Source organism: Chiloscyllium punctatum, chromosome 25 (genome assembly GCF_047496795.1).
Source record: "Chiloscyllium punctatum isolate Juve2018m chromosome 25, sChiPun1.3, whole genome shotgun sequence".
Taxonomy (NCBI): domain Eukaryota; kingdom Metazoa; phylum Chordata; class Chondrichthyes; order Orectolobiformes; family Hemiscylliidae; genus Chiloscyllium; species Chiloscyllium punctatum.
Window position 1 is genome coordinate 27,564,369 of NC_092763.1, and position 22,417 is coordinate 27,586,785.

Consider the following 22,417-nt stretch of genomic DNA (forward strand, 5'->3'; position numbering starts at 1 on the left):
CCGCTGCAGCGCAACCCACCCACACCCCATACCTTACCTAACACTACGGCAATTTAGCATGGCCAATTCACCTGACCTGCACATCTTTGGACTGTGGGAGGAAACCGGAGCACCTGGAGGAAACCCACACAGACACGGGGAGAATGTGCAAACTCCACACAGTCGCCTGAGGCGGGAATTGAACCCAGGTCTCTGGCGCTGTGAGGCAGCAGTGCTAACACTGTGCCACCGTGCCACCCACTTGGGTTTCAAGTCCATAGCTCCCAGAAAGTGGCCATGCAATTAGATAGGGTGTTAAAGGCGACATATGACATGCTTGCCTTTTTTGGTAGGGGTATTGAGTACAAGAGTCAGGATGTAATGTTGCAGTTTTAAAAGACTTTGGTTGGGCCACATTTAACGTACTGCACTCAATTCTGGTTGCCACATTACAGGAAGGATGTGGAGGTTTTGGAGAGGGTGGAGAAAAGGTTTGGATTAGAGGGTATGAGTTATTAGAATAGGCGAGTCTAACTAGGGTTGTTTTCTCTGGAACAGTGGAGGCTGAGAGGAGACTTGATAGAAGTCTATAAAATTATGAGATGCATAGACATGATGGGCAGACAGAATCTATTCTCCCCCTCAGAGTTGAAAGGTCTAAAACTAGGATGCATGCATTCAAGGTGAGAGGGGGAAAGGAAATGTGAGGGGCAAGTTTTTTTTTACAGAGTGATAGTAGTCTGGAATGTGCTGCCAGGGGTGGTTGTGGAGACAGACACGATAGGGGCATTTAAGGGAGCTTGAAATAAGCACAGGAATTTGCTAGGAATAGAGGGATAATGGTCCAAGGGCAGGAGCAGAAGGGATTTGTTTAATTTGGCATCATGTTCGGCACAACGCCGTGAGCTGAAGGACCTGTTTCTCTGCGTACTGTTCAATGTTCTAACTCCAGTGTTTCCGTTGTGTTACGTGACCTTATTGTCCTTTGACACTATTTTCAGGGAGCTGTGTATCTGTGGCCCCAGATCTCTCCGCACCTCAAACCCATTTAATACTTGCCCCTCCAGAAAGCACCACCTGTACTCGTCTTTACAAAACTAGTCTGCCATTTACACACCCCTTCCAGATGTTTATTAATGTCAAGTGTATTTCAACTCAGTCTTGCTCGACATTAACCATGCCCAACAACTGGATGGTCATCTCGAAATGCGAATACAGTACATCGAATTCTTGTGCCTAAATCCTTGTTGAACAAAGTGCTGATCATGATGGAACATGACTGCCCAACATTTAAGTGACCAATGTAACATAGTCTCTCTGATTTCTCTTTTTGTAGCTGGTCATAATTCATTGTTCTACCTTTGCCACATGCTTTGGGTGTTCCATGAGTTTTTCTATCATTGACATTAAGCTTCCTGGGTGTGTCACAGAGTTCTACAGCATAGAAACAGCCACCTTGGCCCAACTTATCCATGCCACCCAGTTTTCACAATTAAACAATGTTCTATGTTCTAACTCGAGTGTTTCCTTATTGTCCTTTGACACTATTTTCAGGGAGCTGTGTATCTGTAGCCCCCTGATATCTCCGCACCTCGAACCCATTTGCTACTTTCCTTTCCAGAAAGCACCACCTGTACTTGCAAAAGACCTTGCTAAAGTCCATTAGTACAATGCTATCAAAGCAATCTCACTATTTCTAGGTCTCTGTTCTACCCATATAGACTCAGTGGATGAACTCCTCTCAGGACTGCATTGTTCTACCTCACTTTTAAAAAAAAGACGTAGGAACCTTGGTCCCCTTGAGATCCTTTAAAATACTTAACACCAGAACTGAGTTCTTCTAATGGCAAGTGCACCTTGCTGATCTTACAACTAAATATTGAGATGAAATAATTGCAATTTATCTGTCTCCTCATGGCTGTATCTTATGCATCAAATTATCTCTATTTTGATCGGACATTTGTTATTTAAGTATCTGCAGAATACTAGCTCATTTTTAGAAAAATACTAGAAGTATGTTCTATTAATAACAGCTTAATAGTTTTCACTATTGCTTGTATGAAAGCTAATGAAAAAAATCCCACTTTTACATAGAACATTACAGAGCAGCACAGGCCCTTTGGCCCTCGATGTTGTGCCAACCTGTGAAACTAATCTGAAGCCCACCTAACCGACACTATTTCATTATCATTCATATGACTCCAGAGCTATAGAGATGTACAGCACCCTTCGGTCCAATCCGTCCATGCCGACCAGATATCCCAACCCAATCTAGTCCCACCTGCCAGCAATGGCCCAAATCCCTCCAAACCCTTCCTATTCATATACCCAGCCAGATGCCTTTTAAATGTTGTAATTGTACCAGCCTGCACCACTTCCTCTGGCAGCTCATTCCACACACATACCACCCACTGCATGACAATGTTGCCTCTTAGGTCCCTCTTAAATCTTCCCTCTCTCATCCTACACAGATGCCTTCTAGTTCTGGACTTCCCCACCCAAGGGAAAAAAAGCTTTGTCTGTTTATCCTATCCATACCCCTCATGATTTTATAAACCTCTATGAGGTCACTGCTCAGCCATCAATGCTCCAGGGAAAACAGACCCAGCCTATTCATTCTCTCCCTGCAGCTCAAATCCTCCAACCCTGGTAACATCCTTGCAAATCTTTTCTGAACTCTTTCAAATTTCACAATATCCTTCTGATAGAAGGGAGACCAAAATTGCACGCAATATTCCAAATGTAGCCAAGCCAATGTCCTGTACAGCCACAACATGACCTCCCAATTCATATACTCTACACTCTGACCAATAAAGGAAAGCATATCAAACACCTTCTTCACTATCCTATCAACCTGCAACACTACTTTCAAGGAGCTATGGACTGATGGTTTCTTTTTCAGCAACACTCCCTATGACATTACCATTAAGTATATAAGTCCTGCTAAGATTTGCTTTCTCAAAATGCAGCACCTCACATTTATCTAAATTAAACTCCCTCTGCCACTCCTCAGCCCACTTGCCCAATTGATCAAAATCCCATTATAATGTGAGGTAACCTTCTTTGCTGTCCACTACACCTCCAATCTTGGTGTCATCTGCAAACTTACTAACTATACCTCCTATGTTCATAACCAAATTATGTATATAAATGACAAAATGTAGTGGACCCAGCACTGATCCTTGTGGCACACCACTGGTCACAGGCCTCCAGTCTGAAAAACAACCCTCCACCACCACCTTTTACCTTCGAGCCAGTTCTGTATCCAAATGGCTAGCTTTGCCTGTATTCCATGAAATCGAACCTTGCTAACTAGCATCCCATTGGGATACCTGTCGAATGCCTTAATGAAGTCCACATAGATTGTGTCCACTGCTCTACCCTCATCAACCCCCTTAGTCACATTTTCAAAAAACTCAATCAAGCTTGTGAGACAGGATTTCCCACGCACAAAGCCATGTTGACTATCCCTAATCAGTCCTTGTCTTTTCAAATAAATCTTGTCCCTCAGGACTCCCTCCAACAACCTGCCCACCACTGATGTCAGGCTCACCAGTCTGTGGTTCCCTAGCTTGTCTTTACCATGTTCCTTAAATAATGGCACAATGTTATTCAACCTCCAGTCTTCTGGCACCTCACCTGTGACTATCGATGATACAAATATCTCATCAAGAGGCCCAGCAATCACTTCCCTTGCTTCCCACAGAGTTCTAGTGTAAACCTGATCCGGTGCTGGGGATTTATCCACCTTTTTGTGTTTCAAGACATCCAGCACTTGTTCCTCTGTAATATAGATAATTTCAAGATGTCACCATCCATTTCCCTACATTCTATATCTTCAATGTCTTTTTTCACAGTAAACACTGATGCAAAATACTCATTTAGTATCTCCCGCCCCCATCTCCTGTGGCTCCACAGAAAGGCTGCCTTGCTAATTTTTGAGGGGCCCTATTCTCTCCCTAGTTACCCCTTTGTCCTTGCATGTATTTATAAAATCCCTTTGGATTCTCCTTCGCCCTATTTGCTAAAGCTATCTCATGTCCGCTTTTTGCTCTCTTGATTTCTCTCTTAAGTATACTCCTACTGGCTTTATACTCTAAGGATCCACTCAATCCACCTGACATATGCTTCCTTCTTTTTCTTAACCAAACCCTGAATTTCTCTTGACATGCAGCATTCCCTAAACCTACCAGCCTTCCCTTTCACTCTAGCAGGAATATATTGTCCCTGGATTCTTGTTATCTCATTTCTGAAGGCTTCCCATTTTCCATTTGATGTTCCTCCAATTTAGAACTTCAACTGTTAGATCCTGTCTATCTTTTTCCATCGCCATTTTAAAACTAATAGAACTATGATTACTGGCCCCAAAATGCTCCCCCACTGACACCTCCGTCACCTGCCCTGCCTTATTTATCAAGAGTAGGTCATGTTTTGCAGCTTCTCTAGTTTGTACATCCACATATTGAATCAGGAAATATTCTTGTACACTCTTAACAAATTCCTCTCCAGCTAAACCCTTAATACTATGGCAGTCCCAGTCTATATCTGGAAAGTTAAAATCCCCTACTATAGCCACCCTATTATTCTTACAGATAGCTGAGATCTCCTTACAAATTTGTTTCTCAATTTCCTGCTGACTATTAGGGGGTCTATAATACAATCCCAATAAGGTGATCATCATTTTTCTCAGTTCCACCCAAGTAACTTCCCTGGATGTATTTCTGAGAATATCCTCCCTCAGCACAGCTGTAATGCTATCCCTTATCAAAAACACCACTCCCCCTCCTCTCTTGCCTCCCTTTCTGTCTTCCTGTAGCATTTGTATCCTGGAACATTAAGCTGCCAGCCCTAATCATCCCGGAGCCACTTTTGTGTAATTATTATGATATCCTAGTCCCATGTTCCTAACCATGCCCTGAGTTAATCTACCTTCCCTGTTAGACCTCTTGTATTGAAATAAATGCAGTTTAATTTATCAGTCCTACATTGTTCTCTGCATTTTCCGTGCCTGCCCTGTTTGACTTGCTTCTGTTCTCAACTGTACCAGTCTCAGAATGATCTCTTTCCTCACTATCTCCCTGGGTCCCACCCCCTTACTAGTTTAAATCCTCCTGAGCAGCTCTAGTAAAAATCCCTGCCAGTGTCTTAGTCCCCTTCCTATTTAGGTGCAATCCATCCTTCTTGTACAGGTCACTTCTACCCAAAAAGAGATTTCAATGATCCACAAATGAAAATCCTTCTCCCATACACCAGCTCCTCAGCCACATGTTCATCTACTCTATCCACATATTCCTGCCCTCACTAGCTCATAGCACCAGGAGTAAGTTAGATGTTACTACCCTCAAGGACCTCCCTTTTAAATTCCTGCCTAACTTTCTGTATTCTTCTTTCAGAATCTCATCCTTTTCTCTTCCTATGTCGGTACCAATGTGTACAATGACCTCCTGCTGGTCCCTCTCCTCTTTGAGAATATTCTGTAGCCTCTCGGAGACATCCTTGTACCTGGTACCAGGGAAGCAACACACCATACTGACTTTTTTTTCCCCGCTGGCCGCAGAAACATCTGTCTGTGCCTAAATGACCATTTAAATGCCCATAAAGTTGGTGAGTCCACTGCTGTTGCAGGCAGGGCATTCCACACCCTTACTACTCGGAGTAAAGAATCTACCTCTGACATCTGTCCTACATCTATCACCCCTCAATTTAAAGCTATATTCTCTCATTCTAGCCATCACCAGAGGAGAAAGGCTCTCACTATCCATCCTATCTAATCCTCTGATCATCTTGTATGCCTCTATTAAGTCACCTCTTAACCACCTTCTTCTCTCATTAAAAAAGCCTCAAATCCTTCCACCTGTCTGCATAAAACCTTCCCTCCATACGAGGCAACATCCTGGTAAATCTCCTCCACCCTTTCCAATGCGATCATACCCTTCCTATAACATGGTGACCAGAACTCCATTTGCCACCTCTCTGCCTACCTCAGCAGCTTATGTCCCACTGCAACCTGCAACATCCTTCAACACTATCCACAACTCCACCGACCTTAGTGTCACCCGTAAATTTACTAACCCATCCTTCTACTCCCTCATCCTGATCATTTATAAAAATGACAAACAGCAGTGGCCCCAAAACAGATCCTTGCGTTACCTCACTAGTAACTGAACTCCAGCATGAATATTTCCCATCAATGACCATCCTCTGTCTTCTTTCAACTAGCCAATTTCTGATCCAAACCAATAAATCACCCTCAATACCATATTTATGTATTTTCTGCAATAGCCTATTGTCAGGAACCTTATCAAATACCTTACTGAAATCTATATAAACCGCATCAACCACTTTACACATCCACCTGTTTGGTCACCTTCTTAAATAAATCAATAAAAGTTAGTGAGGCACAACCTACCCTTCACAAAACTGTGTTGATTATCCCGAATCAACTTATTCCTGTCTAGATGATTATAAATCCTCTCACTTATAATCCTTATCAACACTTTACCCATGACTGAAGTAAGGCTCACTGGTCTATAATTACCAGGGTTGTCTCCACTCCCCTTCTTGAACAAGGGACAACATTTGCTACCCTCCAGTCTTCTGGTACTATTCCTGTTGACAATGATGACATAAAAATCAAAGCCAAAGGCTAGTAATGTCCACCTCAGAGAATCCTAGGATAAGTCCCATCCGGCCCACAGGACTTACATATTCACATTTTCCAAAATTGCTAACACTTCCTTGTTATGAACCTCAATCCCATCTAGTCTAACAGCCTGTATCTCAATATTCTTCTTGACAACGTTGTCTTTTTTTTGTGTGAATACCAACAAAAAATATTCATTCAGCACCTCTTCTATCTCCTCACCCTCCACTCGCAACTTCCCACTATTGTCCTTGGCCGGCCCTAATCTTACTCTCGTCATTCTTTTTTTCCTGACATGTCTAAAGAAAGCCTTAGAGTTTTCCTTGATCCTACCTGTCAAAGACTTCTCATATCCCCTCCTGGCTCTCTCTTTGCCCAGAGACAGTGTGCGCTATCAGAGTGGATTGAGCTTCAACATTAACTCTTTCAGAACTGACACATTATGCAGAAAGTTCCATTCTCTTCCCCTCAAAGTTCGCTTTCTTCCCATAGTTATGCAGGGGCAGGCAGCAGTTAGCCTTGAACCTGTCTGTTTACTTTGGTTCGACTCACGGGGATGTCTCAAACTAGGGGACAGTCAAATTTAAAACTGAAACCATGAAGGAATTTCTTCCCCCAGCTGCTAATGGATGTCTGGAACTCACTAATCCAGAGTGTTGTAGAGGCTGGATCACTGAAATTACTTAAAGAGGAGGTGGATAGATTTTTGAAATATTGAGGGATTGGCATAAATGAGAAGATGAGGCCTGGAACACATCAGCAGCAGTCTTTCAGTAGAGCACACCTGAGGGGTTATTCCTGGTCCTTTTTCTATGCCAAAGAGGTCCTGGCTGGTTCAAGTACCAACTGGACACATCGTATCTCTGGAGTGCAAAAAGCAAATGAACCTTTAAAATAACAAATGTTGCAGCAATTTGAAAACCCTCCCTCAGCTTTTCCACCTCCCTGAGCCACTTTCCTACTTTAGGACCTCTCAGGGAACCTACCTCTTTGACCATTTGACCTCATAGCTGACTATTTAGCTGGTGTCATTCCTTTGTTTCCTAATTTCCCCTGAAGTACCACGGGATGTTGCATTGCTTTAAAGCTCCTGTACAAACAAAAAAAAGTGAAAGAACTGTGCAAATCAGAAACAAAACAGGAGTTGCCAGAAAAAATTCTGAAGAAAGCGTCACTGGACCTGAAACGTTAACTTTGATTTCTCTTCATAGGTGTTGCCAGACCTGCTGAACTTTCCTAGCAACATCTGTTTTTGTTTCTGCTGTACAAGTATTAATTGATGTATGCATGGCAGGAACTCCCAGCAGAGATTTAAAATTTCTCTTGGAGTATATGGACAGGGACATTGATTGCCCATCTCTAATTGTTGCACCGTATCAGGGGGCAGTTAAGAACTAACCACATGGCTGAGAATCTGGAGTCATATGTCGGCCAGACTGGGTGGGGACAGCAGATTTCCTTCTGTAAAGGACATTATTGGACCCAATGTGTTGTTAGTTGCACAGTTACTGTTACTAAGACTAGCTTTCAATTACAGGTGACTAACTCTCCCAGGCATGAGGCCTGGTTTGGGGTAGGATGACGGCATCTTCTGAAATAAGTTTTCTGAACCTCATGATTTCATCATCTCAAATTAGTCAAAAACACCATTGGATGATGGAGAGGGAGAAATATCATACTTTGAAGTCCCTAGGAAAGAGATTAAAAGCATAACAAAGATAGAGGAAGAGTGGGTCTACGTTGACACCAAACACAACCTACACCCTCAAATCTTTCCAGAAGACTTTGCAGCCAGATACTGCTTTTGAAAAATACTCACTGTTTCTTGTCAGCAAGATCCCAATTGCCATCATATGGAAGAGTTAAGCATTTCTGAAGTTATCAGCTGAGGGGTCGTTATTGCTCAGGACAGCGTAGCAGAATAATTAACAATTAGCAGAAGCAGTTGTAGATGCTACCTGAAATGCAGTGACAGCCCAGTTAATCTGAAATATCACTGAGAATCTACAGTCAGGGGCAAGATTAAACAGATCTGGAGAGCAAATGAAGTGAAGCACAACACACTGAGATTTGCCTTAAAGCTGTCTTCAGTCCGAAGTGTATGACCAGATGGAGCATTAAGTCTTACTAAGAGCTGTGAATGCATGTGTGAAGAAATTAATTTTACAGCACAGTGAGAAGTCTTAGACGAAAGGCATGAACCAGATGTAGGCCAGAGGAAGATGGAACTTGTAACTGCTACACAGACAAATACTAGTCCCTTTGATTGGAGTTAAGGGAGTGAATCACCGTTAATTGATGCCTAAAAAGGTGAACTGTTCTAGTGCATATATACCTCAGATTAGTCAATGGAACATAAAAGATTTGTTGAGGAGTTTTGTGGCACAGTGGCGGTGTACCTACCTAGGAGCTGGGAAACCCAGGGTCAATTCCCACCTGCTGAAGAGCTGTGTCCAAATATCAGAGTAGATTGATTAGGAAAATCTCTATAGGAGATTTATTTGAAATTAAGTGGTTAAAATGTCTTGACAGGTCTTTCAAGTTTTAGTTTAGACTTTTAGTTCCTTGCTTTAGCCTATGGGGTGGCACAGTGGTTAGCACTGCTGTCACACAGCACCAGAGACCCAGGTTCGATTCCAGCCTTGGGTGACTGTCTGTGTGGAGTTTGCATGTTCTCCCCGTGTCTGCGTGGGTTTCCTCCCACAGTCCAAAGATGTGCAGGTTAGGTGAATTGGCCATGCTAAATTGCCCGTAGTGTTAGGTAAGGGGTAAATGTAGGGGTATGGGTGGGTTGCGCTTCGGCAGGTCGGTGTGGATTTGTTGGGCTGAAGGGCCTGTTTCCACACTGTAATGTAATCTAATCTAATCATATCATAGAACTGGAGACAATTTTCTCCTGGAGTGTGTGCCAGATTCCCTGTGTCCCTTCACTATGGCTTCAGTCCAGGGGATCGGTGGCTGGGTCACTGGAATGTAGATGTGCATTCCTCTCCAGCAGACACGGAGGGTGCTGGGCCTCTCTCTCCATGGCAGGTGCCAACCTACACATGAAGATAGGCAGAAGGTCTACATTGCAGGATTTGAAGCATTTCTGCAGCTTTTGGACAATGAGGGCCATTGCCTCCCACATACCTGCCTGCTGCCCCTGTCCCTCCCTGTGCATGCGGACAACGTGCCTGAGCGTCAACACCACAGGGTCTTCTCTTGCCTGGAGCCAAGCAGGTGCCTGGTCTCAGACAGTCCACTGAGTGTCAGTGGCCTGGCATATTACTTCCTTGATCAACTATGGAGCTGTCGCAGCAAGGTGCTCACCAAGATGTGCTCCGAAACTATCTATGGTTCACGTTTCCACCAAGGTGCCAGTATCTGGGCTGGTGGGGATGCAGGAGGCAATCTTACCAACGCTTTATCTGATACACCTTGGTACTATTATCCTCAGGGGTCAAGGTGGGGCATCTGGGGGAGCTGACTACCTCTGGGAGATGTTAGGAGATGCTAACAGTACATGCAGGGCATATGAGACAGAAGTTGCTATGGCCAATGATTAGAAACAGTGTTTAATAGATGAGATTAACAACGAGGTTACTGTGACAGCTGCAGAGAAATGAAGAGTGGAATGTGAAAGCTGTTTGATAAGACATAGATGTCTCACTATCCCCATAGGAGCAGGCCTGGTCCTCTCCTCCAAAGGAGGGAGACAATGGAACATTATGGAGGTAATCACCTACCAATATTATTGGCAGATTATTAATCCAGAAACTCCACTAATGTTCTGGGAACCAGCATTCAAATCCTGCTATTGCAGATGGTGGAATTTGAATTTAATATAGAATTAAGTGTCCAATCACGTGCATGAATCCATTGTCAATTGTCAGGAAAAACCCATCTTGTTCACTAATGTCATTTAAAGAAGGAAGTCTGTCATCCTTATCTGGTCTGGCGTGTATGTGACTCATGACCCACAGCACATAGTTTACTTCTAACAGCCCTCCGGGCATGAGAGATGAGACAAACAAAAAAAAAACTGCATATGCTAGAAGTCAAAGTGGTCAAGGAGGAAGCTAAAAGAACACAGAAAACCAGGCAGCATCAGAAGGTGGAGATGTCAACATTTCACCATCCTTCAGGAGTGAGGTGAGGTTATGGGGAGCTGCAGAAAGGAGGGGAGGGTTTGGATGGGGAAAGAGAATGGTGAGGTAGTGATAGGTGAACACAGGTGGTGGGTACGACCTGGTTGGTCGATGGGAGAGATGGATCCAGTTGGTAGCAGAAGGGAAGGGTTGGTAGGTGGAATGGAAAGGAGGAGGCAGGGCTCGAAAGGGAGGCAGGGGATGGGTGGAAAGGCTATTTGAAATTGGAGAACTCAATACGGAGTCCACTGGGCTGTAGGCTGCCCAGCCAGAAGATAAGGTATTGTTCCTCTGCCAAGAGAGTCACCCATATCCCATGAGTGAATATTTAAAAAGGATTGAGGCGGCACTGCAAGGTTAATGATGTCAGAGGCTGGGGAGGGGGCATGAGGATGTCAGTGTGAGAATGAATGAAGATGCTGCAGGTTACTGTAAGAGTGATAGAGCATGAGCCATGTTGAGAGGTGAGTGCAGTAGAGAGAAGGAATGAGTGTCAGATAGCAGAGACATTTATCCTGCTGGAGTGGAAAAGGGTCATTAACCTTCTCCTGGCCATTCCTTTGGACTGTGGCGACTGTACTGACTTGAATGGCAATCTCAGACCAAGCTGACAGGTCTGATGATCCAAGCTCTTCTGCTGGTACTCTGTGAAAAGTCACATGACATACAGTTATAGTCCAATAGGGACTCTATGGTCTGAAATATAGGTAATCAGCTGACCGAATAATTATAGGGAGTAGCATTTGGTTATTAAAATGGGGGTCACTCAGTGGTTAGCACTGCTGCCTCACAGCATCAGGGACCCAGGTTCAAGTCCAACCTTAGGCTGTGTGGAGTTTGCACATTCTCCCAGAGTCTGTGTGGGTTTCCTCAGTGTCCTGGTTTCCTCCCACAGTCCAAAGATGTGCAGGTCAGGTGGATTAGCTATGCTAAATTGCCCATAAATTGCCAGGGATGCGTAGGTTCAGTGCATTAGTCAGGGGTAAATGCAGAGTAATAGGGTAGGGGAATGGGTCTGGGTGGGTTATAATTTGGAGGGTTGGTGTGGACTAGTTGGGCCAAATGGCCTGTTTCCACACTGTAGGGATTCTATGACCTTCTACTTATTTCAAATCGCAAGCTCTCAGACAAAGGAGCAGTGCTTTGAGAGCTTGTGATTTTAAATAAATCTGTTGGACAATAACCTGGCGTTGCATGACTTTTGACTTTGTCCAACCTGGCATCTCCACATCCTGGTCCTCCGGGAAGAGGATTCCTATCTTTTGCATCAGCCCCTCGACCATGTTTTGTCAGAGGAATACGGTGCCATCGTCCCATTCTCTGACACGTCCTCGAGTGAGTGAGGAAATTTCGGATTGCCGGTGCTCATCCTGGCACAAAGCAAACTTTTAAAGATGGTGCAGGTGCCAAGGATGCTGGGTAGTAAGCTGTTTATGAAATTGTGGGGCAAATATTGGATACGTGAGGTGCCATCGGAATAGGCTAGGTAGTTAAAGTGGGCATTTTGGTAAGAAATACCGAGAAAACCCGGCAAAAGTGAGGACTGCAGGTGCTGGAGATCAGAGTCGAAAGTGTGGCACTGGAAAAGCATAGCAGGTCAGGCAGCGTCCAAGGAGCAGGAGAGTCAATGTTTCGGGCATGAGCCTATCATCAGGAATAAGGGCTGCCTGACCTGCTGTGCTTTTCCAGCACCACACTCTCGATACCAAGAAAACTCACTTGGTCTCGCTGTGAGAAACCCTTGATAAAACTTGGTGTAATGCACACTTCCCCAAAAGAATGTAAGCTGCAGCTCAAAACGTTTCCTTCATCAGTGGCACCTACATTTTTCTACAATTACGTGCCAGTATGTTTTAGACATAGGCAGGAAAGCAGCAAGAAGAAAACGGAATACTGGCTTTTTTTTGTAACCACTTGCCATTTGGGTAATTATATTTGCACTATATTGAGATAGTTTAAGCTAACATTTGCATTCTATGGATTAACTAATGCATCAGATTGTGGAAACTAAGCTCTTAACGTGGCCATAATGAAGTTCATATTTTGATAAGTTACGTGAACAATCTTCAATAATGGACAGAAGTTTGGGATGTTAAGGAAAACCCAACATTGAGTGTAATTAAATCCAACTGAAGCAGTGCTATGTTTCCGATCTAAACTGATTAAATCAGTACACGGGATTTTGGTTGTACTGGAATCTGTTTGTTGTTAAGAAGGTGACAGTACCCTTTGATCGTGTGATTGACTGAGCAGCTAGGAAAACTGAGAGGAGTAAAATTGATCCAAAGATTTAGTGCTATCTCTATAGCAACATTCCGGAGACAGGCCAAAGGGTTCATAATGCAAGAAATATTTGACAGCTCTCAACTACAAAACAGGAATAAACGTTTTAACAAAAATTGAGAGACATGTTTAGATTAAATGCAAGGATAAGAAATGTCTTCTTTTTTAAAATGAGATGAGGAATTTGAAATTCTGATGTCCCCTGGTATTAAATGTCATATTGCTGACAATTTCTACTTGTTTTAACAGATCTTCATTTCCTTACAAAATGCTGGTAAAATGTTTCTACCTCCATGGTTCGAGCAGAAAATTGTAAGTTGAACTGGAGCTGAAACGTATTGGCCATGATTTACAACCAGAGCATCATTGTGTACTTTCAAAGAAAATTGATGGCAGCAGATTTAATAAATTCCTAGAGTCACTGAAAAATGCACAAGGATGTTAGGGGAAAAGAAAGGGCTTTAATTCTTTGCCATTTGATCAAGGTTCTTTAATTCTATTTTAAAGCAGTGGATAATGTAGTCTGTACTGACAATGGTCCAGGCCAACGTGTGCAGGCCCAGTCTAATGCCAGTTTGACATTAAAAAAATAAGCCAATGTTTCCAAATCTTTTTCATTGTGATCCCTTATTGAGGCTTAAAATCCAGTGACCATTTAGCAAGTGGAGGAGGAGAACATAACAGAATAGAGCAGGGAGAAAGTGGGCCAACCACCGAGGTGGCCTGTAACTTAGTATCCCACTTCGGAGCCTTATCCCCACTTCGTGCAGCCCTTCCATAGACTGTGGATCTCAACATTTCAGGGATGAGAGTAACCCTGCTCACACATTCACAGAGCAATAACTTTGATAGTGCTGAAAATAAATTTAAATCGGGCACTATTCATTTATCAATTTCTGAACCGTGACAGAAGGTAATTAGAATTAAAAGCATATGTTAAGTAATTAACCCACTGGGCTCTCAAAGAGGTTTTCTCAACTGGTGATTTTTTATTTGTAAGAACAGGTGTCACCGGTCATTTGGATTAGATCAATGGCAATACTGCAGGAATATTGAGAGCGAGAGGAAGATGGAGGTGAAATAGATGGCATGAGAGCATTTTTTTATTTGCAAGTAGGAGCCCCAGCGCACTTCAGAATCATGAAATATCGCAGCATTATAACAAACTGGAGGACAGCATAGCGAGGTTTGAGGGCTTGGTTTCCAACCCATGGAGTCTCATTAATTATCATCTGAGTCAGAGTACTTGATTGGGAGAGGTATATTGTACTCTGAAATGGACTACAAACATTTCTCATTCAATGGACAATGTCAAACCCGGATATTATTTTTATCCTGACGCTGAAATTGAAATATAAATTGATGTGACTGCCTGTTCAAGCACTCCAGAAGTGATAATCACATTGTATTTTTCAAAACAGTCCTGTCCAATGCTGTTCATCATGCCTTTTTCCAGGGGAACCATATTAAAAACAGACAAGTCTTACCAGCCGAACCACAGCTATTGCTGGTGTTCAGGACTGGAGGAAGATGGGAGACTTGTTGTGATGGAAGTAAATACCACTACTCATCATGCAAACTGGACGCCTTCTATAAGTGGAGTAATCTTGACAAGTTCAAATGGACCCAGGCATTAATTGGCATTAAATGGCATCTTATAATCTCCAACTGAAGGATTAATGATATTCAACAATAAAGTAGCCCCGGGCTTATGAAGAAATCAAATGGCAATGTAGTAAGTTTTTAAAAGTTAAATGTGAGGAGATCAGGTAAAAATGTGAATCAAAACAAGATCAAACGGGGTTTAAGACCATTGCCCTTCTAAGTGATTCTAGGTATGTTTCAGAAGCCAAATCTAAGGGGTTAGGCAAATATTTTGATTCCTGAGTAGCACAAATCATTCTGGATGACTTATCAGAAGACATAAATCTGGTATTGTGTACGGCTGAATGAAATTCCATGAAGTGTCATTTGGAATAATTCATTTTAGAGACTTCTGTGATTTTTGTGCCACAGCTATGCTGAACAGTGAAAATAAATCTGTTTGATAACCTGATTATTAGCCAAGATATTGGATCTCTACTAGTGAAAATGAAGAAAGGCTTCATTTGTGTGATGGGCTGGAAGCAGAAGTGGCTTATCATGGTTGTCATGTGTGACAAATACATGGAATTGGAGTCAATGTGTGCGTGTGATCATGCTATGTCTCAGACACACACTGTCATTACGGAAACAACATTACATGGATGGATGAAGAGACAGAGTGACTAAAACTAAATGCAATAACTTCCCACCTGTATCCTTCTTCAAATTTGTGTCTGAGATGCCAACTACCAGCCTGGTTGCCCATATACTATCCTGGCTCAGTGCTCTAAAAGTTTTCCAATAATATGTTGTTCAGAGCTTCAGCCACCATGCCCTACTCACTCTGATTTCTGTCATGTCCTGCACATTCCAAGACCCTCATTGCCTTAGTCCCACTACATCATGTTGCAGCGAAGCTTCAATGAATTATTTATTCAGCTGACAGATGTTGAATCCACTTCAGATATATTCTTGCATGCCCTCCACTAATGAGCCTGAGGGTTTTACGTCCTGCTTTTGACTGTGATGCCCAACAATTAATTAGATAAAAGCACAATACTGTTGTGTTACAATCAGACCCATTGTAATCCAATTAAATTCAATCCATCCAGTCCATCAGTTAGCAGCCTCTCTCTTAACCTTGTGTAGCTTTAATACTAAATCTAAGTCACTCCCAAAACCCTTCCCAAGATCTTAAAATGTGACAGCTGTAATTTCATAAAGATAAATAAAATTTATGTAGAGCACTGAATTCTCTACGGAGTCTTCGTTGACTGAATAGTAAATACAACCAACCAATGGACTGAAAGTGAACATCTTAGGACCATAGAGTCATAGAGTCCTACAGCACAAAGACAGGTCATTCAGCCCAAACTGGTCCATTCTGACCAAAATGTCCAACCACACTAACCCCATTTCTCTACACTTGGCCTTTCCTATCCATGTATTTGTCCAAATGCCTTTTAAGGGTTGTTAATGTACCCACGTCAACCACTTCCATTGGCAGCTCATTCCATATGTGTACCACCCTCTGTGTAAAAAGGTTACCCCTTGGTTTCCCTTTTATCCTTTCCCCTCTCACCGTAAACCATTGCACATTAGTCCTCGATTCCCCAACCCTGGCAAAAAGACTTGAGTGTATTCACCCTATCCAAGCCTCTCATGATCTTATGCCCTTTTATAAAATTCCCCCTCAGTCTCCTACGGTCCAAAGAAAGAAGCCCTAGCTTGACCAATCTCTCCCCTATAATTCAGACCCTTGGTTCCTGGCAACATCCTTGCAAATTTCTTCTGTACTCTTTCCAGTTTATAGCAAGGTGACCAAAACAGAACACAATATTCAAAGTACAGCCTCATTAACATCCTGTACAACTGCATCATAACCTCCCAACTTCTATACTCAATGTCCTGACTAATGAAGGCCAGTGTGCCAAAAGCCTTCTTCACTGCCCTGTCTCCCTGTGACTCTACTTCAGAGAACCGTGCACCTGAACTCCAAGGTCCCTCTGTTCCACAACACTCCTTAAGGCCCTACCATTTACCATGAAACTTTTACCTTGATATGACATTCCTAAATTCAACACCTCACACTTATCTATATTAAACGTCAATTGCTATTTCTCGGCCCACATCCTCATCTGATCAAGTTCCTGCTGCAATTTCTGATAACCTTCCTTACTGTTCACAATACTTCCTGTTTTAGTGTCATCTGCAAACTTACACATTCTTGTCCAAATCATTGATATACATAACAAACAACAATGGGCCCAGCACCAACCCCTGAGGTGCATCACTTGTGTAATACATCACAGAATATTCAAGACACCATAGCTCAGTGGTTAGCACTGCTGCCTCAAAGCAGCAGGGATCTGGGTTAGATTCCAATCTTGGACTAGTGTCTATGTGGAGCTTACATGTTCTTTCAGTGTCTGTGAGAGTTTCCTCCAGGTGCTCTGTTTCCTTCCACAGTTTAAAGATGTGCAGGTTAGGTGGACTGGCTATGGTAAGTTGCCCATAGTGTTCAGGGGTATGTAGGCTAGGTCAGTTGGCAATGGGAAATGCAGGATTACAGGGATGGGATAGGGGAGTTGGTCTGAATGGGATGCTGTTTGGAGGGGTGGTGTGGATTTGATGGGCCAAATGGCCTCCTTCTAAACTGTCAGGATTCTATAACAGAAGAAATAATGAGGATACTGTGTTAGAATTAGGGAACATTTCTTTGAGCAAGGCTTTCAGACCAATCCCCAATTGGTAAGGAGGTCAGAAAATGAAAAGCTCATGAAGCCAAGGGCAAGTGTGAAGATGGATCTAAAATATTTCAATAGCTTGGGGTACAATAGGTAACGGTTGACTTTGTGGCTGGTTGGCTATTTCCAGTGGGGTTCAAAAAGTTAAACAGGAGGTAAATTGCTGCTTGTAGTAGATGTTAAAGATTTGAAGTTAAATAGAGGATATGATTGAATAGGTTGGCAGGAAATAGGTAAAGTGGTTGTGTGGTTGATAGCAAGGTGGAATGCTGCAGACTGCAGGAAGAATTGAATGAATTGGTCAAATGGACAGGAATGGGACAGAATCCATTTCAGAGAATTGAGGTAATGTACTGGGGAACAAGAACAAGGTAAGGGAACAGACAACAAACAGAATGTTCACCGATCTCAGAAGGTGAATGAATGGTGGAGGGTTGAACAAATTTGGGAGTGGGACAAACCATGGAATGGAGGTGCAGTAGGGAGTAACATACCAACATGGAACGTAGAAGATAAAACAAGTCAGCCTGGAAAGCAAAGTGCACATAGTGGATGTCAAGGCACATAAGAGGATGTCAAGGCTGGATGTCACAGATTAGAATGAAAGTCTTGTGAGTAAGGCAGATGAGTTGCGGGCGTTGATTAACACATGGGAATGTGATATCACCGCTCTCACAGAGACATGGTTAAGGGAGTGGCAGGACAGCCAGGTCAATATTCCAGGGTATAAAATCATTAGGTGAGACAGGAGTGGTATAAATGACGAGGTAGTGTCACATTATTGTTCAAGAAATCAATTACCAGACACAGAAAAGGACAAACCTGGAAAGGATGTAAAGGTTTTGAATGGGGGGTTGGGGTGGGGTGGGGGGGGGGGGGGGGTGGGGAGTCCACTTTATATTTGGGCAGAACGGTGGTTCAGTGGTTAGCACTGCTGCCTCACAGCACCAGGGACCCAGGTTCGATTCCAGCCTTGGGTGACCGTCTGTGTGGAGTTTGCACATTCTCCCAGTGTCTGTGTGGGTTTCCTCTGGGTGCTCCAGATTCCTCCCACAGTCCAAAGATGTACAGGTCAGGTGAATTGACCATGCTCAATTGCCCAGAGTGTTAAGTGCATTCCCAGAGGGAAATGGGTCTGGGTGGGTTACTCTTCGGAGTGTTGGTGTGGACTTGTTGGGCTGAAGGGCCTGTTCCCACACTGTAGGGAATCTAATCTGACTTAATAAACTGACAGTGAGCAGCTACTTGTAGGAAAATCTGCAGAGTAGTTAAAGTCGTTCAGGCAGAAAACAGTGAAAGTGGAGGGCCAACAAGTTCCCATTAAGTTTCAAATCATAGATCACAGAACTGCTTCAGCATGGAAACAGGCCATTCAGTCCATCAAGTCCATACCAACCCTCCAAAGATCATTCCACCAGACCCAAACTCATCCCTACATTTCCTATGGTTAATCCACCAAGCCTGTACATCCCTGGATACTATGGAAAATTTAGCACGGTCAATTCACCTACCCTGCACATCTTTGGACTGTAGGAGCACCTGGAGGAAACCAGATACAGGAAGAATGTGCAAACTCCACACAGACAGTTGCCTGGGGCTGGAATTGAACCCATAGCTCTGGTGCTGTGAGGTAGCAGTGCTAACCACTGAGCCACATTGAATAATGGGACAAAAAAAATCCAGAAAATCCTGAATATTAGAGGAATGTAGAGGATTGATAAGGTGGGAAATAAAGGGAAGCTTGTGGTAGATACCCAGAGGAAGTGCAGGGGGTTAGTTAAAAAATTAAGTAGGATTCCAAACAGAGACCGTGAAAAGACACAGGTGAGCAAAATAAAGGAGAATCGAAAGGAAATTTCTAAGAATATTAGAGATAAAGAGGATAACGAGGGAACGTGTAGGGTCAATTAGGGACAAAAGTAGATGGTGTGTGGACCTGAACACACAGCTGAGATTAGTTTGCATCTTCAGAATTGATCTGAAGATGAGACAAAATATTACCTGCTTCTCTGTCCAAAGATACTGCCAGACCTGCTGAGTTTCTCGAGCGTTTTTTTGTGTTTGTTTCAGATTTCCAGCATTTTCAGTATTTTACTTTTATTCAATAGATAAGCCGGAGCTGTTCTCCCAAGAGCAGAGGTGATTGAGAGGAGGATATGATTGTGATGTACAAAATAGTTAGGGGCAGAGATGAATAGGAATATTCTTTCCTCTTAGTGGTGGGCTTAATAACCAAGGGGTACAGGATTCAGGCAAAGTTCAGAAGGTTTGGGGGTGGATTCAAGGAAAGATGTTTTCACCTTGAAGAACCCATGTACAACACTTTTCATGGTGAGAGTATTACCTTTGAGAAAGATGAATTTATGGGAATACAATAAGTCATTTACCTTAAAATAATTGCTTAAAGAAACATTTCAGGTAATAATTTTCTGGATGGAAGTAAAATCTTTTCCATATTCCCATTCTTATCTTTATAAAACAGCCTCTGAAATCTGTTCCATTTATTACTCTAGACAGCAAGCTGCTTGAAATGTTGCAGCCTCCAATTCTTCTGAGGAACTCTTTTAATGTAATAACTGGTCCATTCAGAACAAACTCTAGTGTAACTGTAAAGTTGTCTTACTCAGTTTTTATGTTACTATTAGTAATTTGTAGATTTTGATTCACACAATTTTTGGCACAATGCTTTTTTGGAATATTTTCTATTCGAAAATAATTCTCACCATTGGATGAAAATAAACAAATCCTCTCTGAATCAAACCTGAGCATTAACCTTTTAACCAGCGATTTACACTATCAAATCTATAACATTCACAACAAAGACCAGCCCATCCAACAGGAAATCTGGGTTAGCCTCATTGTCAGGACACAGGAAACCTGGTGCAGGCTGGTCGTCCACACACAGGAAACCGGGCGAGTGTTCTGAGAACCAGAGAGCCAGGATGTGACTACAATCCAGAGCCCACTAGAATGCACAATCACACCCCTCTCAGGATCCATCATCTTGCATTGTATATGTCTCCCAAACGTGTACGGATTCCCACATCACCATCTTTCACTCCAATCGCACTCTCACTCGATCTGCGAGATGCACAATTCCATCCTCTCATCCCCACCCTGTTTTGTCGGAGAGGCGCATATCCCCATCTTTTCACTCCCCAGCCTACCATTCAGAGACACCAGAGGTCTATTTTCTCACAAACTCACCATGTCTGTGTCAGACACTGGCCCAAAGCTTGTAACGTAGATGTCTGTTTTAACTTCAGTCACGCTTTCTGTGAGGGAAAAGAAAGGAGGAATATTTTGAAAGTAAAAGTGACTGGAGCATACTCTTCTTTAACATTAAAAACATCAGTCTTGATGAGTCATTTAAACTTCCAACACAACCAGAGGAGAAAAACAGAAAGATGATGAACGGGTTTTGCCTGACAGCAGAACATCCAACTGAAAGTACAGGGTGGATTGAACAATTCATCAATAGATCCCTGTTATTATGCACAGTGTCCTCTAGAGTCATAGAGATGTACAGCATGCAAACAGACCAACCCGTCCATGCCGACCAGATATCCCAACCCAATCTAGTCCCACCTGCCAGCACCCAGCCCATATCCCTCCAAACCCTTCCTATTCATATACCCATCCAAATGCCTTTTAAATGTTGCTATTGTACTAGCCTCCACCATTTCATCTGGCAGCTCATTCCATACACATACCACCCACTGTGTGAAAAAGTTGCCTCTTAGGTCTCTTTCATATCTTTCCCCTCTCACCCTAAACCTATGGCCACTAGTTCTGGACTTTATCTATTTATCCTATCCATGTTCCTCATAATTTTGTAAACCCCTCTAAGCTCACCCCCCAGCATCTGACGCTCAAGAGAAAACAGGCCCAGCCTGTTCAACCTCTGCCTATAGCTTAAAACCTACAACCCTGGCAACATTCTTGTAGACCATTTCTTAACCCTTTCAAGTTTCACTACATCTTTCCAATAGGAAGGAGACCAGAGTTGCACACAATATTCCAACAGTGGCCTAACCAATGTCCTGTACAGCTACAACATAACCTCCCAACTCCTGTACTCAATACTCTGACTAATAAATAAAGCAAACCAAATGCCTTCTTCATTACTCTATTTACCTGTGACTCCACTTTCAAGGAGCTATGAACCTGCACTCCAAGGTCTCTTTGTTCAGCAACTCTCCGTAGGACCTTACCATTAAGTGTATAAGTCCTGCTAAGATTTGCTTTCCCAAAATGCAGCACCTCACATTTATCTGAATTAAACTCGATCTGCCAGTTCTCAGCCCACTGGCCCATCTGGTCAAGATCCTGTTGTAATCTGAGGTAACCTTCTTCACTGTCCACTACACTTCCAATTTGGGTGTCATCAGCAAATTTACTAACTATACCTCTTATGCTCACATCCAAATCATTTATGTAAAGGACAAAAAGTAAAGGACCCATAACCGATCCTTGTGGAACTCCACTGGTCACAGGCCTCCAGTCTGAAAAACAACCCTCTACCACCACCCTGTCTTCTCCCTTTGAGCCAGTTCTGTATCCAAATGGCTAGTTCTCCCTGCATTCCATGAGGTCTAACCTTGCTCACCAGTCTCCCATGGGGAACCTTGTTGAACACCTTACTGAAGTCCATATAGATCACTTCTACCGTTCTGCTCTCATTAATCTTTTTTTGTTACTTCTTCAAAAAGCTCAATCAAGTTTGTGAGATATGATTTCCCATGCACAAATCCATGCTGACTATTCTTAATCAGTCCTTGTCTTTCCAAATACATGTATATTCTGGCCCTCAGGATTCCCTCCAACACCTTGCCCACTACTGACGTCAGGCTCACCAGTCTATAGTTCCCTGGCTTGTCCTTACCACCCTTCTTAAACAGTGACACCACGTTAGCCAACCTCCAGTCTTCCAGCAACTCACCTGTGACTTTCGATGATACAAATATCTCAGCAAGAGGTGGGTACATAGATTTTTGAAATATTGCAAGAATTGAGGTCTATGATGACCTAGAATGAAAGAGGTGTTGAGA

General features: G+C 43.0%; 1 protein-coding gene across 1 annotated transcript in view; it reads right to left on the reverse strand.

Moving 5' to 3' along the window:
* The window catches only part of LOC140495785 (gamma-aminobutyric acid receptor subunit alpha-3-like), a 240,500-nt gene that overhangs the window by 146,316 nt on the left and 71,767 nt on the right, over nt 1-22,417 (reverse strand). The window contains exon 4 of the mRNA XM_072594888.1: nt 20,574-20,641. Coding sequence (XP_072450989.1) covers nt 20,574-20,641 — 68 coding nt within the window. The remainder of the gene's footprint in view (nt 1-20,573; nt 20,642-22,417) is intronic.